Source organism: Lingula anatina, chromosome 1 (assembly GCF_051362555.1).
Source record: "Lingula anatina isolate TDL-2025a chromosome 1, LinAna3.0, whole genome shotgun sequence".
Taxonomy (NCBI): Eukaryota; Metazoa; Brachiopoda; class Lingulata; order Lingulida; family Lingulidae; genus Lingula; species Lingula anatina.
The window spans coordinates 31,169,197-31,187,356 of NC_141767.1; the positions used below are offsets into that span (position 1 = coordinate 31,169,197).

Here is an 18,160-nt window from a genome sequence, read left to right on the forward strand (position 1 = left end):
AGAATATAATACTTTCTGGCAAATTTACTGCAAACGTAAGATTTGCTGCTAATTTGCTAGAATATAAAGACTTTCTTGCAATACATAATAGTGCTGCAATATTGCTGCTTACATTTAATTTTGCTAGGGGGATTGTCCATCTTTCACTTTTTCTGCATATATGATAATTTCAACACTTAATCAGATAATAAGGCTTTTGTGCATTATATAAATAACAACATACATTATGATCCATAACTTGTCCAATTTGCTTGCCATTCAGATCAGAAATACGTGACTCAATATGTTCAATATAAATCCTGAGATAGATGTTTTTTCCTCTTGGTGTGTCTCCGTCTTTGAATCCCAATAGCACACATCAGAAATACCTGGATTCAAGTAGTCATGAAATTTCATGATTTCTTCGTAAGAAGCAAACCCTTTGTAAAACTTAACAGCTTCTAGTTCCCTGTAATTTCCCCTTAATTTATTTAATTTGTGGAATTTCCAGTTGGAATGAAAACATGTATTAACTTACACCTCAAGATAGAAAGTACATAAAATGCATGCAATTTTAAATTGGATTTTATTTCTTTACATCAGAAATTAATACCATACATTGTACATCAGAACAACAAAATGGTTACTATAAACAGGTTGCTTGTGACCAAGTCATTTAATTGAGTCTATGACCATTTAGCAATTTGGAGGTGGGGATGTAGACCAAGATGTAACTTGCAAAGAGTGTATGAGTTTACAATGCACTTAATTCTAATTAAGAGGCTGCACTGTTATTTCAAGCAATTAGTGAAGACAGTTGCATTATCCTGCTTGTCAAGAGGATTTGTGCCATATAATTCGTAAAAAAAAAAAAAAATAATTTCCCTTAGTAATAGTTTACAGACCTTTTAGCCTCTTATTCAAATGAATATGCAATTTATCAGTTACAAACAAGGAAAAGTAGTTATACTCTAATTCAAGTACAAAATTTGACACTGTGAAATGCATACTGATACACACCTTGAAAACAGGTAGCGTGATTGGATGTACCAGCAAATTCAGGATCATTCAGTGCCAAGTTGGGTAGGCCTGAACAAACTACTTCCAACTTAATGTCTATAACCATAACAATTTGCTCTCTAAGCTAACTTAATTTGTGGAATCTACCATTTAATCACCTGTTCTTCTTTTGTATGGTCCACTCTCCCTGTTTATTTTGAATAAGCATGATAAAATTAATGACGTGATCTTTTCAATAGGGAAAAACAATTTTCAGATGCTTAACTTTAGAATCACTAAAAATACAACTTTTTTGTAGCATTTGTGGTGATTTCACTGAATAGAATGGAACTGTATGATAGTCTTTACAGTTTTGTTGCTACCTGCAAAAAATCTAAATTTAAGAATTTATGATTTAAAAATACATAATCATTAGAATTCAGAATTTTCCCCATTCAAAAGGTTGAGTCGTTGCCGTATCACGTTTGCTCAAGAACAACAGTTTTGTAGTTTGTGTAACAGCGGAATTCATTTGCCAAATTCCTTTCATGTTGTGGCATAAAACTGCACACCTCAGCACCAAGGTATTTCTTGACATATTCTTCCATTATTTCACCTGCAAAAACACGTAAAACATATGCAGTAAACACGGCATCAAAACTGTCAAATGTAAAGAGATAAAGCAAATTATAATGATGAACAAGATAGGAATTATTTAGTGAGATTTAGTAATGTGTTTTCAGTGTTATCAGTGTTGCAACTTGCACATATGCTGCAAAAAGCAAAAAAAAACAGCATAACTTTTTCAAAAACCGGAATTGTATTCTATGAATATTTATTTAGTTCCGTAAGTTTGAAGACAAAAGGTAAAATGGTTTTGCACTTATTGTGTTATAGCTGAAAGTGCATGATGATGACAGATGCAGGCGAGGCTATATGTACAGGCACACCTGTTTCCTGTGAGTTTCAAGACAATAGGCCTATTGGTTTTCCTTGAAATGTGTTATCAGTTTTGCATATATGCTGAAAAAAGTGGAAAAAAAAAAAAACAAAAACGGCATAACTTTCCAAAAAAAAGGCTTGATCATGTTGATTTTCAAACACGATCTGTATTTTATGAATGTTCATCAGTTCCATTAATTTAAAGACAAATAATAAATCATTTTTCACTCAATGTGTTATCGTTGAAAGTGCACTGCAATGGTGATAGCAAAGGTGATGACAGGATTGGTGACTGCTATATGTACGGACACATCTGTGTTTGTACATTACAACCTTGCATATAAGAATACATCCACTTTAGGGAACATTGTTTGGGCCTTTTTTGGCCATTTTGGTTGAACATACATACTTGTTACCAGTTTAGGGTGCACGGCATTTATATGATTACTAGTACTCAGTATTAAACTAAAATAAGATCTGTGATATTCAGAGGATCAGATGCACCCTCCTGACAGACTGCAAATAATTCTATATTAATACAATAATTCATGTTTACCAAGGGCAATTGGTCATCAAAGTTCATGTCAAGCCCTGACTGACTGTACAAATATTTTTGTAAATAAAAATGTACATTTAATCCATTTTCCATTAAATTAAAAATGGCAAAACCAGTTAGTTATTGGGCAATCAGTTAGACATTCTTCCATCATGAAGATAAATCCTGCGAATATTTAGAAATGGAAACCACAAGTTGCTATGAATTATCAACTTTACAAACCTGTGCATAAGATAACTTTTCCTTTCCAAATGAATTTGACAGTTTCAGCTGTATTCTTGAGACACCTTTCAGAGAGAAAAGGTGGATCTACTACCACAATGTCAAATGCCTTCTCTAAATCTCTTGGAATGTCCAAGGGATTTTTGTAGTCATAGAAGATGTACTTGTCTCCATGTATTGCAAATCTTTTGTCATATTCTAATAGTACTGCATCTGATGAAGGACTGATCTCTAAGAGCTTCTTAAAGGCAGTTGGAGCACTAAGGAATGCCATCCTAGAAAAGAAAATTGGAAATAAGAAAACAGATGTTTTTCTTAATAGCATGACACACTGTTATACTTTTATGAAAAGCAAGTAGCCCTTATAAGTCCTTACCTCCCATTCTCACCAGCAACATACTTGGCCTCTTCTGCCAATTTGAAAGCTGTACTGTCATTATACCAGAACTGACTTAGTTGCTGTAAAGAAAAGCAAAGTGAAAGGTGAGACAAACTATCTATTATATTATTATTACTTTCTGTCTACGTTACCATAATTCAAATCTATGCTTATTTATACATCTTGATCTGACAACAAACAACAAAGTTCTCTTTAATTTTATATTGCATTAGAGATACATTTGAGAAAGACAACACACTTCTTTTAATTCAATTTTTCATGAATGAACATCAACTTTTCTACAATGTTATCTCACTAGAAAAACCTTCAAAGAGCACAGACCTCTTCTGAAGCATTTTAATTCTCAATATTATCAATGAAACCGTGAATGGATCCCCATGAAAATCTAATCAAGTTTAAGTTACTCTGACCTGTATCTTGATAATTTTATCATAATCCACTCAAACTGTTTTAGGTTAGGCTGTTAACTTACTAACAAGGAAAGGCAATAATGTGGTAGTATTAATTAATTAAGAATGTACATGTAGCGCATGTATATCAAGGATATTAAGTATGCTTCATACCCAGTCCTCCTGAGGCATGATATCTGGGTTTCCGATCTGCTTATCATGAAGAGCTGACTGTTCATCATAAAACTGTTGAAGTATTTTCAAAGTATCAGCTGACAGTTGGGGAATATCATCATCTTCATCAAGATTATCTGCCATTGTCAGTATTTCACCTAAAGTGCCTGTTTGTTACAAAATGACTAATGCAAATTATTCAATATACAGTTCCATTTAAATTACAATACTAACTGCAGAACAGAGCAGCCATACTGCTACCAGGAATTGTACCACCAGCAAGATAAAGCTCATTTTAAATTAAATGGTAGCTATGGATTTACCCTTTTTAGTTGTACAGAAAAAGGCTGCTAAATTATGACTAGTAATTACAACAGGTTTATCTACTACCTGCTAGTATAAACAGATATTATCAATAAATACGTCCACTTTGAAGTAAACAGAAAAATGAAAAATTAAGTGAAAAATATATTCGCCAATTTTACTTCATCTGACTGAAATTGATAAATTTTTGTGTGTGTGTGTGTGTGTGTGTGTGTGTGTGTGTGTGTGTGTGTCTAATCATGCAAACGTCTTTCTGTACATGCCTTGGTAGTATGTGCAGTTTTCATATTCAGTAACAAAGGTTAGAGCAAGGAAAAATATAGTTTGAGTAATGAAAGTTTTTAAAGAATAACATAGCTATTATACATTATTTACACGTTTCTAATGTTAAAAAATTAGACTACACGCACAAAAGAGGTAAATATTACGAGATGCACGTTTAATTTACTGATGAATTTGTCCCTAACTTCAAGTATATTTTCACAATGCCTGGTGACGAAGATTTTGCAAATTACTTTCTAAGAGAATGCAGTATTTCCGCGTTTCATGTAAAACATTTGTCACCATATCATCTGCTAATCATGGATGTATCTGAAAGATATTTTAAATGGCTAAAATATTACAAAAACATCAAACATTAACAACTAAAGATATTGACCCGTGAAAAAGGTGAAGTTTTTTTATGCCAAGCGACACTGCAAAAGTAGCTGCAAGCTATTTATTGCATTATTTAAAATAAACATTCTAGACATTTTCTGAGACCCTAAACATCATACTCGCTTCTTAATAAATTGAATTTTTCCACATTGATAAAAATAAACATGTAGACGATTGGAGAATGGAAGATAGTGCTGCGAGTGGCAGTGAACCATTCTCTCCTCCTGTCACACACTTCCCCATGCATCCAATCGAATGGAGCCAACATTTAATTACTGTGCCCCTGCAGGGACGATGCATGGGGAGGCGTATGAGAAGTGGAGAGACCATTACAGGATTAAGCAGTCTTCCTTTCATGTAGGGTCTGCCATATTTGATGCTTGGATCAGTTAATACTTGGATCTTCTTTTCTGAATGGCCCCATAGGAAAGATAAAAGAGCCCGAGTGAGTACTGCTAAAGAACAAAGATGATCCCTACAAAAACATCAAGATCGAATTAGCTCTATTACCAGCAATATGGGCCTTCCTATTGGTTACAAGGTAAAAATTGTTCTGAAAAGACAAAGAGTCATGCTTTTTACTGACAAGTGAAAATCTGACTCTTTTACCGATCTTCAATATCAATTAATTTATACTTACGGATTTCAGAAAAATCTATAAACAGAAAGAACACTTACAAAAATGGAAACGGTTTGAAACTATATCGAGGGACACCTAATAGACTAAATGAACCTTTGTTCTATCAACAAGTGGACTTACTCAAGGGGCCTACTTACTGACATCAATGGAAAAAAAATTATCAAACGACATATGGATGACAATCAAAGATCTTAACATCACTAAGAAACTCTGGGGAGCATGAGGTGGAGTGAACCACAGAAGAGTCATCACTAGTCATTCAGTCAAACACAAAGGAGAACTTTAAAAACACCAAACAACGTGAAAATGCACAGATTGACCCCAAACTCCCAAAGATGAAAGGAGACCCTAATTTTAACCCCTCACCATAATACGAGAGCTTAGGTCTGTGTAGTTTCCGAAAATTGGCACAAATAAATATTTTTTTGCAGAATATTCCCATTTCTAAAAAATGACAATCTTAGTAGATATTCCTTAAATACAAAATGTCAATCTGCCTATAGACCAAACCACAGCACAGAGACAGCTCCACTTAAGGTGCACATTGTATTAATACTCCTTGATTTATCAGCAGCTTTTGATACTCTTGATCATGACATACTGCTCCATTGACTTGCTCATTATTTTGGGATAACGGGTACAGTTCTCTCCTGGTTTCATTTTTACCTAACTGGAAGCCAGCAACAAGTGAACATAGGGGTTTCTGTTTCCAAATCAGGCAAACTACTTTATGGCGAGCCACAAGGCTCCATGCTTGCCCTATTCTCTTTACACTTCACCAGAATATACCTGTACTCCCTCGGTTTGGTTTCAATTTGATGTTTTATGCGGATGAATTGATTCCCAGATAGATCTATATATACCGGTATGTGAAAATCCTATGATGAAAAAGCAACTATTGAGGCATGTGTGTATGAACTCCGATCTTGGCTCAAGTCCAACTACTTATAGTCTTCAATGATGATAAAACTTAATTGGTCCACTTCAACTCTAAGTTTTCCAGAGACAGCACCATACTACAGATAGACGGTATCAGAGTACATGTAGGAGATTCTGTTATCACAACAAACAAAGAAGTTATTTTCAACAATAAAAGTAACATGACATCTTGATCAAACATTAACAAAGTGTGTAAATCAGCATTTTCTAGTCTCCAGCTAATATCTAAAATTCTTCAACTTATTGACAGCAAGCAAACAGAGCTACTCATCCATGCATTAGTGACTTCTCAACTCAAAGAATAGGCAATGTCATTGACTTTTAATATTTTAAAGGGCGACTATCCATTTTACATGAGCAATTTAATGGAACTTTTAACTCCTTTCAATGGTCAATTGCAACTCGAACGAAACAATACCGATAAGACTCTCAAAACATATGCTCACAGGAGTTTTAATTGACATTACTGCACCAATTTTTATGGTCCAATTTTATTAACATATCAAATGTGTCTTTGAATGACTCTCATCACTGTTTTAAAAAGTATTTTAAAACCTTTTATTTAAAGAATATTTTGGTTAGCTTTTATCTTTTAGTTTTAAATACTTTAATGTAAGTTTTTAATTTATCTTTAAGTTTGTAGTTTTACTTTTACATGTAGTTTTTATCATATGTAAAGTTTTAAAGAGCGCTGAGACGTGTAGCGCGGTTTTAAGAAATGTATTATTATTATTTTATTATTATTATTATTTTTTTTTTTTAAGCAGATGTGTTGGATGTCAATGGCGACGACGAACAGTCGCGTTGTCAGAATAAATGTATTAATCTCTGTGTATAAAGTAAAGTTTACCTCTTAGCAAGGATGACAACAGGCACCGGAAATTGACACGGTCCAATTGACACTGTCTCCGGCGTGTAGCATTCACCCCTCCAATGAGTGAAGAGCAGTTCACACCAAACTCACACAATCTCCCGCGAGATCTCTCTGTGTAGCAACGCACGAAAAACAACAAAAGGCAATGCTGGTTTTCACGCCTGACGAACGTGTAACACAAATCTCAGCAGGTATGAAGCACTGGTTTACTTGAACTTTTTATCTTTTCTTTTATACAATTCAATCCATGGATTTGAATTGCATACGATCGGTACATGTACTTGCCTCAGTTTTCGGCCTTACAACCTCCCACCTGTAAAAATGTACATGTTCTCGGTTTTAAATGCACTGGAAGTGATCACCATAAAACAGCAATGCCTGGATCCCTGGTGGAACAAACACCTGTTACATATCAGTTGCATTTCGGTTCTAAAAATTGGGGGCCTGTTTAAAAATTGGGGGGGGGGGGGGGGGGGGGGGGCACAGCAGACATGTAGCGGAGTCTTTACTGTTTTATTTCTGTCACTGTGGTAGTTGCCCCAAACCATAGCCTTGTTGTGGAATCCACCTGGAAATCGCGAACTTGACCTGGTTACTACCTCTTAGGGTGTACCACCAGAAAAATTTTATTCATTTTTACTCATGTCTCTTTATTCTACCTTTTAAAGGACTGTTAAAAAAAGAGAACCTTTTACCATAAAATGCTTCATGCCTTTTCCCCGCCACACAAGGACTCCTTACAATGATCTACAATGTACCTCAAAAAGATTACCAGGCTTGAAATATTGTTTCAAGAACAGTAAAATTCGAACTTCTAAGGTGTGAAATATTATCTTAAGTTACTGACATATTCTAAATTCAAATGTGTGAATTTTTACCATTTATGCTTCAATAGAAACGCCATAAGATCCACTGAATGAATATATAATATGAAGATTTAATATTATTACAAACAAATTATTTCCCAATACCGATGTCCCTTACAATGATTCCTCCTTTTCTCACCTAAGATTTTATATTTATGTAAACTTTTCTTATGACAAATAATTACAAGTCATATAATTTCAATTAAAGATAAAAAAAACAACATTTACAGTACTTATATTCGGCAATTGATCGGGATGTGACAGAATTAGTTGAATGTGTACCCAAGGGACAATGGAAGATGAATACCATTTTACACTTTAATGTGCATGGTTACTATGCCCAATGCATAAACAGAACAAGAGACCAGAATGAAACCCATATTTTGCCAGATATCAAGCAAAACATTGAACAGATATCATATGGACAGTATTTTCATAATGTGACAAAAATAAAAGGTTGACTTCTGTTGCAGCTCACACTTTTTACATTTTTAGCATTTATTTACAGCTTTATTATCATTTCTTAACTATAAGTGATATTATTTTTGCAGTAATAAAATGCCATGCAGGAGAGTTAAAATTTGAGAGAGATGAAAAAACAGATTCTGAATCTCTCCATTAATTTGTGACAAACATATAAGGAAGAAAATGGGCAAAAGTTTGAAAAAATGTTTTTGTGTCTTGCGAGACAATCTTTGTCTTTAAGAAGTCTCAGCTAACAGAGGCTCAAATTCACATAATATGATAAATGTAGCATAAATTACAATTGTCTGTTAACAGATTCTAAGCTCTGGTTTATGATTCAACATTTCTGTTTCTTTTTTAGTTATTGAGAACATGTACATGCCTATACAACCTCCAAAGAGAATTTTAGCTGGCTGACTTACATGCAGCATGGTTCAAGTAAATGCTACAAGAAGGAAGATCAGCAAAGATCGGATATGCTTTGCTAAAAATGATCATCTAAAAAAAACAGTTCTCACTCCTTTGAACCTAGCAGAGCAAAAAGAACGGTTCTTGAAATATGGCATTACACCTCAATTTGACTTTCGAGCTTCAGTTACTGAGCTGGAGAAATTCACAGCAAATAAAAAGGGTGAAATACACTTTGATCTGTTACCAGAAGCAAAAAAGATACTCGAGATTGTGCGGATGAAGTATGGGGATGGTGGTGCATTTTTAGAGGAAAGTTTTGGACCACCGATTGATGCAGAAGAGGCAACAGTCATGTTAAAAGAATACATACAAGAAAACAATGTGGATGGATCTTTGAGAATTTTGTGGTCCAAAACATTACCATGCAGGTTAGTATTAATGGAAAGACAATTACATGCTAGCTGTTGTACTTGGTTAGTTCAGGCAAAATTGTCACTGAAAAAAGAAAACTTCATAGAGTAAAAAAATTGACAGAGATAGGTCTATATTTACTATAGAACTTGAAATTGCAATGTTACTGTAGCCTAGAATTTGACCTTCAAACTACTTTTCACCATGGACTGTACTATGAAAATTTTGAGATACGCCCATAGTTACTACTGAACTTGAATAGGAAGTCATATATTGTTAATCTTACTGTGACCTTAAATTTGACTACACAATCTTATGTAACCTTGGATTAATCATTTTACTTATCTCCACAAATTTGTTATAAACTGTTATTTTATACAGAAATTTGAAATTTTGGTTGTTGCATTTTGTCAACCTTGTCAAGCACAACACTGGAGGTGGCTTCCTTTTTTTTTTTTTTCTTTTTTTTCCATACCATACAAGTTAAAGATGATTTCACTTTTTTCATGAATCTAACTTTCTTTTAACACAGTGCAAGACTTTCTTGGCAAGGTCCAAACCTCAAGCTCAACAAGCCAGAATGCATCAAGTACACCATGTGGGTGAAGGATTCTACTGAAAACACACTTCTCAGAAAACAGGGCATCAATTGCCTAGCAGATCATGAAATCGGAACACACTTTGTATCCTTGAACAGTTATTCGTAATAATAATGACAATTATAATAATAAAATGAAAGTTTCTGGCTGCCAGAATCACTATAAAAAACAACACTAGTGATATTATGTTGCTGTATTGAGTCACTAGCCAACAGTACTGATCATTGTCTAGCACCTTGGGCTGTACACATAGTGATCAGTTGGAAGTACATGTATCCCTTGGGTCGAAATTACCGACAGTCACCTTTTATACAATATGGTAACCGAGACAGATTGTCAAGAAAAGATACTTAAGGCCTTACGAAGAGCAGGTATGCACCAATACCGAGGCATTTTGTGATGAAAATTACTATTTGTCTCAAACATGTTAGTTTACAAAAAGGCAGCTTTGGAACTGATTGTGCAAGAGCCTCATCTGGTGCCAAGCAGGATGGTATAGCCCACTGTGTATAGATGGTCTTAACTTCAAAATGTGCTTACAGAATATAAACTAAGGTAGCTTTTCTAACAGTACATACATGTATGTGTAAGTATAGTGTCCATGTTTCACATTCCATACATGTTGACATTTTAACATCTAAATTTAGTGAAGTTTTGTGTAAGATTCTCCCCTTCCTTTAGTGTACTTTAACAAGGCATGTACCTGTAGGTCCAAGCACAATCAGTTAGGTATTGACAATAATTAATCAATTGATATTGACGTTATTTCTCCAAACCTTTATAGACAGTTCAATACTGACTGAGATGCTGAGTAGCCACATTTTATTTTACTATAACCAGCATGAATTGACACAAAATCATTGCTAGACCCCCCGAAAATAGGGGGGGGGGGAGATCTTTTAGATATAAGAATTAACCAGAAAAAAAATTGGGGAAAAAAAAGGAACTTGCCATTGATGCCCTTGAGAGTGACACTGGTGGCTTTGTGTCACTAGTTGAGATTACTCAAAGCTGTGCTGCTGTTCTCTGGCACCTGCACGATGACTGCGTGATAGCCTTACCATTGCCTCTCTTTCCAGTCCAACATTTATGGTGAAAAGATTTTTTTATTATATTCGACTTAGTCTCAAAGATGATCTGTTCACTATATTTGATTTAGTCTAATTTCTGTTAGTATAAAATTTCTACAGGTATATTTTAATAAATCTTTTCATAAATGTTAGGTGGCAAACTGGCTGTTTTGCCCAAAATAGGTCATGCATCTGACAGAGCACACTTTAGTTTCAATATTTAGTAAAAGGCAGTTTTTTTGTAGGTTATTAGTGCAGTATATGTGGTTGAAACAAAGAATATGGGGTATGTGGTGCTAGTGATATTGTGTCCATTTCCTTAATTGCATTTAAGCTCCGCATGGTGAATGAATGCCTGCAGCCCTGGTTTGCTGACCGTAAGCACTTTGGAATAAGAAGTCACAAATCTGTGGAATTGTTGAAGACAGAAGAAGGCCTTGCCAATATCAACACAGTTTTCAATGCCAAAATCAAATACCTGTGGGTTTCAGCTTTCTCCTATTGTAAGTATAATTATATGGGTGTGACAAAGCAGAAAGCTTGAAGAGTAAGTTTAATCAAGCTTTCATGAATTTGTTTCACATATCTATAAGCATTTCCTACTTTCAAGTTTAAATTTTAATCATTTAATACACTATCTTATTAACCACTTTAATTTTACAACTTCAACTACATGATTTTATTATATCATTACTATTTTTTTCTCTTTTAAGGGCTCCGTCTGAATTCAAATTTTTAACATATATTTCTACGTGTGTGTGTGTGTGTGTGTGCTGAATAAAAATTGTTATACTATTATTATTACTCAATTATTATTATTAATATTATTATTAAATGTGGTGCTGGGGGAAAGTGCTGTAAACAACACTGCATGCTTTCAATTCTAAAAGAGAATTGACCTTGATATCTGATTTATCTAGTTAAAACTGTTTATCATTTTTTCTTTGCCACAGAGACACCGACAGATAATTGCACAACTTTCTTTTAAATTAAACATATTATCATCGTATTCTTGAAATCAAAATATAGTTAATTACATGACTTTTTAATGGTCTATACCCACCTCCACACGGATTAAGTTTCGGCTTTCAGTTTTAATTGCTAGGTCTCTGCAGGAAGGCCTGAGTGGAGGAAGGCAGACCATTAAGGGATTAGGCAGTCTTAGATCGCATTCACAATGAGTTGAGCCAGGCTTTACAAATCCTGGGGACTAAATATGGCGGTCGTACATGAAAGAAAAACCGCCTAATCTTTTAATGGTCTCTCCGCCTCTTACACGCCTCCCCACACGTCGTCCCTGCGGGGGGACAGTCATTAAATCTCGGCTCCATTGGGACGACACATGGGGAGGCGTGTGAGAGGCGGAGAGACTATTAAAAGATTAGGCGGTTTTTCTTTCATGTATGACCGCCATATTTAGTCCCCAGGATTTGTAAAGCCTGGCTCAACTCGTTGTGAATGCGATCTTACTTTCATGTAGGGTCCACCATATTTGATCTGAGTAGATCATCTGTTGTGAATGCGACCATATAGATCTTCCATAAGATGATTAAATAGTTTATTACCAAGATAGACCCAAGATTCTTTTATAGAAACTAATATGATGACTTCCATTTTCTAGACACTGCTTGTATGTCTGTTGAGATGACCTTCTGTGAGCTCTTTGAACACCTGGAGGGATACATTATTAATCCTGAGATGCGATGGAAACATGTAATGCGAGTAAAGCGTGGGTTAGAAAATCCAAATGCTCTAGGTGGCTATGGCAAGGATCAGTGCTATTTTGAAGGTACAGAAATTACATATGATACATGCAACTTACAATGTACAACAAATATACATGTACATTTATAAAGGTTAGAAGCCACCCTTTTGAGTGTGTATGTGAACACTACTGAACTTAAAATACCAGTGTCTGTTTGAATGGAGAATGGCATATATACAAGTTTATTTCTTATCACTGTGAGTATCTTACAAACTCTGTATTATTTTTCTTTTCAGGTGCAGTTGAAATCTTAAGAAATATAGAAAACATCGACTTCCATCTTCTGTACTGTGGCAAAATATGCCTAGATGAGCTACCCAGGGTAAAAAGACTTGCTCGAATGAACTGCATGAAAATACCTAAGTTTCTACAGGATGTTGTCAAGTACAAGAAGATCTTGAAGCATATAGCAAAAATAAATGAGATAGATGCTCAATGGATCCCCCGTCCACCAACTCACTCTTCAAACAAATCACCTGAACGTTCACATTCATCTATGGAGAAAGGGCGACACTCTAGGCAATCAAAACAGTCCACAAGTTCTGTGTCATCGAAATCAAGGTTCCCTGTTATTGACTGTCCAAAAACGTCTGATCTCAGCAGCAACATAGAGGTAGATGCCACAGTGCCATCATGCTGCAGTGCCAGCTGTGATAATAACAAGAGATTTGGGTACCCTCAGAATTCAGGGCAATGGGAATGTGTTAAGGAGGCCAAAATCTCTTGCACTGACTTATCCTCTGATGATAATCAGATATCAAGTCTTCACACAGGTACATGTACCTTACCTAATCAGTCTAACAGGAGTAAAAGCACACTCTTGAACAGACCCAGATCAAGAAGAAATGCAACATCCCCTAATAATAATTCTGCATTTGATGGGAAAGTAGTGAGAAATGTGTGCATGTTTGGCTCATTAGGAAGAATATTTGATGAATAGCTGTACAGCAGGCAGACACAGTGTATCTAAATATAGTCATCACATGCATCTGCTGTCACTGTGGACTTTTCACTGTTAAGTAACCACAATAACAGAATTATTTTCTTCAAACTAACTGGAGTGATTTGTAGCAAGAATACAGGCAAATACAAGAGAAGTTCAAGTATCAGTTTGACCATTTTTGCTAATTTTTTTTCAGCATGAACAATTCTGCATGTAAGCGCAAGTTATATAAACATACTAAGTAAAAAAGTTGGAGTTGAGAGAAGCATACAAAGATAATTTTACTACAGTGTGCAAGGCCCAGGGATAAAAAAAAGCATCATTCTGTTTCAATCTAATACATTCTGTGTGTGTGTGTGTGTGGGGGGGGGGGGGGGGGGGGGGGGGGGTACAACTATGTTTGCCTATTACTAGCAATGAATACAAACTAGACAATATGACACCAGAAAGTTTTATTTTTAATTAAACATTACAAAAATCAAATGCAGAATTAACAGAAACTCGATTTATTGTTCATTTTCAAATGCTTAAATTGCAGATTGGTATTGTCTATTAGATTGATTGATTGATAGACAGATTGTCTATTAAATAAATGAATATGCTTCATTCTATTCAACTTCATTCTGGATTAATTTTTTTCAACATCCCAGGAACAAATAATTCTATAATGAATAAGGAAAACTTCTTAAAGGAAAACTGCCCACCTCTGTTACAAATGTTATAACAAAATATACAGTTTAACATCAATACTTGCATTTTATTGCTCTTTACTTAACATGAAATGTGAAACAATTAAGGAATAAAGCAAGCTTGCTTTGAAATCGTTTGGATCATTGGAATAATCTCAAGTAACTGTCCACTTCTGATTTTAAATTCTTTTGATTTAGAGAATAAAAGGTACTTCTGTAAAGTAGTTATTGCTCAGCCACACTTGAGAAAATCGGAAAAGCAGTGACATGCGATCCTCCTGCGAGAAATGACTGTGTGCACCCGGCATTCTAGAGGAGGATAAGGATTAGAATTAGTAAAGGTAACGGAAAGGACTTGGATTATGATTTTCTCAAATGCCATGCTAAACAACTCCCTTGTCAGAGGCAAATATTTTATGAATACTACTTCCAAACGATTGGCTGATATGTGGACAATAATTACTGTATAGGCAATACCAATGTTTCTCATGAGAAATTTTACCCTGCACATTTCTCGTATAGACCCAAGACCTATAGCTACTTGTATTGCAGATTAACCAATTAAATATAAACAAAATTATAATTATATACATATGAAATGAGGACTACCCCACTTAAGTTAGATAAGATACAAAGTACATTCAAATGCACAAGTGAAAAAAATATCTAATTCATCTCGATAAAACCATATCTAACAAACTTTTTAAGTAAACCATAAACAAAATAAATTAGCCTGCATTTGCAAGTATTTGTGAAAACTATTAACATACTTGTACGTATGCGTGTATTAACAATATTTTTCTAACAAAGAGAACTATTTCAAACATAGAATTAGACCCATTGGTTGCATTGGGTTTGTTATAACATGCATTGTGATTCTCTGTACTCATGTTTCAGTTGTTCTCTATATGGATATGAACTGGGTACGTTATTTGATGCATTTCTTATGATTGGTGTTTTGCATGTTATCCCTTAGCAAAATTTTAAGCTTCCCGCACACGGTTTCTGCATATGTGCAGCACATTCACAGTAAGGGTCTCTGCGCACGCGCAGCACGCCTCATTTGCATTATATACTGTTTTTTTTATCTTTATGTGAAAATCAACTAGCAAATTTAAGTCAAGATTATACTAGTAGGAGCCATGTTTAAATTACCACAACTCTGACGTAGCCCTGCTTATAGATACACACTGAGAAAAATGCCGAAGAAATGTGGAGAAATGAATGGGGTGGAAATGTAATTTTCAGTTCATTCTCTTCAAAAAGCAGGGGAGTAATGGTGCTTCTCCGAAATTCGTTTCAATATAACATACACAGTAAGATATTAGACCCTGAGGGGAACTTTGTCATCATGGACATAACCGTACAAGAAACGCGCCTTTCGCTCGCGGCAATTTATGGACCTAACAGTGACTCACCGGAATTTTTCATAAACATCGAACGGAAACTAAGCGTACTTGGAAATACTACGATTATTATCGCCGGTGACTGGAATGTTCCGCTTGATTACTTTAGGGACACGCGAAATTACATGAATAAAAAAAAATGAAAAGTCTAATGAAACTGTCCAATCACTAATGAATACTTTTGATTTGATTGATACATGGAGAGAGCAACATCCTTACGAAAACAAATATACATGTACGTGGCATGGTCCTCATCACAAACAAAGTCGCCTAGATTACTTTCTTATCTCGGCTGACTTACAGCAATACTTAGTTGATTCTGACATTGATTTAGCATACCGCTCTGACCATTCACCAATATCAATAGAATTTAGATTTATTAATCAGAAAAGAGGCAAAGGGACGTGGAAATTAAATAACAGTCTATTGGGAGACCCAAACTACATCTTGCTAGTAAAAGAAACGATTACACAAGACTATAGAACAGAAAATACTGTTGAATATCCAGAAACTTTGTATAGTATAAATGATCACTTGCTTTGGGAGATGTTGAAACTCAAAATAAGAGGCAACTCGATTCGATATCCCACACAGAAAAAGAAAGAGAGAGAAAAGGCTGTAAAAGATCTAGAAGAAAGACTAAAAATCTTATATGCTACAACTGGAACAAATTTGGATAAGGGTGAAATATTTAAGGTGGAATCAGAATTTAAAGAGTTAAGAGAATAAAGAATAAAGGGTATAATAATGAGAACAAAAGCGAAGTGGAAAGTAGAGGGTGAAAAAAGTACGAAAAGTAAGAAAAACGAAACTATGTTGATAAAAGCATTCCTAAACTTATACTTAAAAATGGAACCGAAATTAAAGCAATTGAGGATATTGTTAATGAACAGAAAAGATACTATGCAGATTTATACTCCTCAAAAGGTACTAAAATCATTAAAAAATATTCTGACATTTTCTTTAACGATAAAAATCCCTATATCACTAAACTTTCGCGAGAAAATGAAAATATAGATGCGAACATCACAGAACAAGAATGCCTAGCCGCTTTGAAACAAATGCCAAACGGTAAATTTCCAGGAATTGACGGTTTCACCGCTGAATTTTATAAGATGTTTTGGCCTGACATAAAACACTATTTACTACGATCGTTTCGATACTCATACGAAATACAAAGCATGTCCATATCGCAAAGACAAGGACTGATAACATGTCTACCGAAGGGGAGAAAAAGAAAGAATAATTAAATAATTGGAGACCTATAAGTTTATTAAACGTCGACTATAAAATTGCATCCGCATGTATCGCAAACAAAATAAAACCATTTCTCAGTCGAATTATAAGTGAAACGCAGTTGGGATTTCTAAAAGGCCGATATATTGGGGAGTGCACTCGGTTGGTGAACGACTTGATAGAAAAAACTGAAAAAGAAAACATATCCAGAGTTTTACTACTACTTGACATGGAAAAAGCTTTCGATTCTTTGGAATGGGTTTTCATTGAAAAAACAATTCACTTTAATAATTTTGGGGAAGAAATAGTAAGATGGTTTAGAACACTATATAAGGATATTTCAAGTTCAATTCAAAATAACGGACACTTGTCCAAATTCTTTGATATCAAAAGAGGAGTAAGACAAGGGGACCCTCTGTCCCCATATCTATTTATCTTATCATTGGAATTACTCAGTTCGGCACTAAAGCATGAGCAAGAAATAAAAGGAATTACTATCGAGGGAAATGAATATCCACTAAGTCAGTACGCAGACGACACTACGGTTATATAAAGTGATGACAGAGTTTTGCTGGAAAAACTATGGAGATCATAACCTTATTTTTAGAATGTTCTGGACTATGCACCAATTTTAATAAAACTGAGGCAGTTTGGATTGGATCAAAAAGGGGGGAAAGGGAAACAATAAAAACCAAACCAGAACTAAAATGGAATCTTGAAGGAAAATTCAAGCTCCTAGGTATAAAATACGACTTGTCCAAAGAAGATATATACCATGAAAACTTCTCTGAAAAATTTCATAAATACAAAAAAGTACTCGATGATTGGTCCTTTAGAAGTTTATCCTTGATACGTAAAATAGTAGTAGTACGAACGATTGCTATGCCACTGCTAATACAAATGCTCACAGTTTTACCAAATCCCGAGGAAAGCTTCTTCAAGGAATTAGAAAAAATTACTTTTGCTTTTGGGGAAGCGCAATTGATAAAGTAAAAAGATCAACCATGAAAAGAAATTACGAAGAGGGGGGACTGCGCGCTCCTGACTTTAGGCTTTTAACAAAATCCCTAAAAATTACGTGGGTAAAAAAGTATCTAAATGATAATCATAGCAGCGCATGGAAAGTACTTTTGAAGAAAAACCTAGAAAAAATTGGGGGACGTAATTTTTGGTATCTCACGAAAAATGGCCTTTCACAAACAAA

General features: G+C 34.8%; 2 protein-coding genes across 2 annotated transcripts; one reads left to right on the forward strand and one right to left on the reverse strand.

Annotated features, from left to right (window-relative positions):
- Nucleotides 1–548: 548 nt before the first annotated feature.
- Nucleotides 549–7,143, reverse strand: LOC106163496 (EEF1A lysine methyltransferase 1). The gene is made up of 5 exons (XM_013541097.2): nucleotides 7,072–7,143; nucleotides 3,662–3,828; nucleotides 3,075–3,157; nucleotides 2,699–2,973; nucleotides 549–1,594 (listed from the first exon to the last, which is right to left on the reverse strand). Exons 2-5 carry the CDS (start codon nucleotides 3,803–3,805, stop codon nucleotides 1,458–1,460), a joined length of 639 nt encoding a protein of 212 aa, XP_013396551.2. The 5' UTR covers nucleotides 3,806–3,828; nucleotides 7,072–7,143; the 3' UTR covers nucleotides 549–1,457.
- Nucleotides 7,144–7,146: 3 nt separating this feature from the next.
- Nucleotides 7,147–13,982, forward strand: LOC106163495 (microtubule-associated tyrosine carboxypeptidase 1-like). Its single transcript, XM_013541096.2, has 6 exons — nucleotides 7,147–7,286; nucleotides 8,788–9,265; nucleotides 9,781–9,931; nucleotides 11,252–11,420; nucleotides 12,539–12,706; nucleotides 12,919–13,982. The coding sequence occupies exons 2-6, from the start codon at nucleotides 8,856–8,858 to the stop codon at nucleotides 13,620–13,622; spliced, it is 1,602 nt and encodes a 533-aa protein (XP_013396550.2). The 5' UTR covers nucleotides 7,147–7,286; nucleotides 8,788–8,855; the 3' UTR covers nucleotides 13,623–13,982.
- Nucleotides 13,983–18,160: the final 4,178 nt, after the last annotated feature.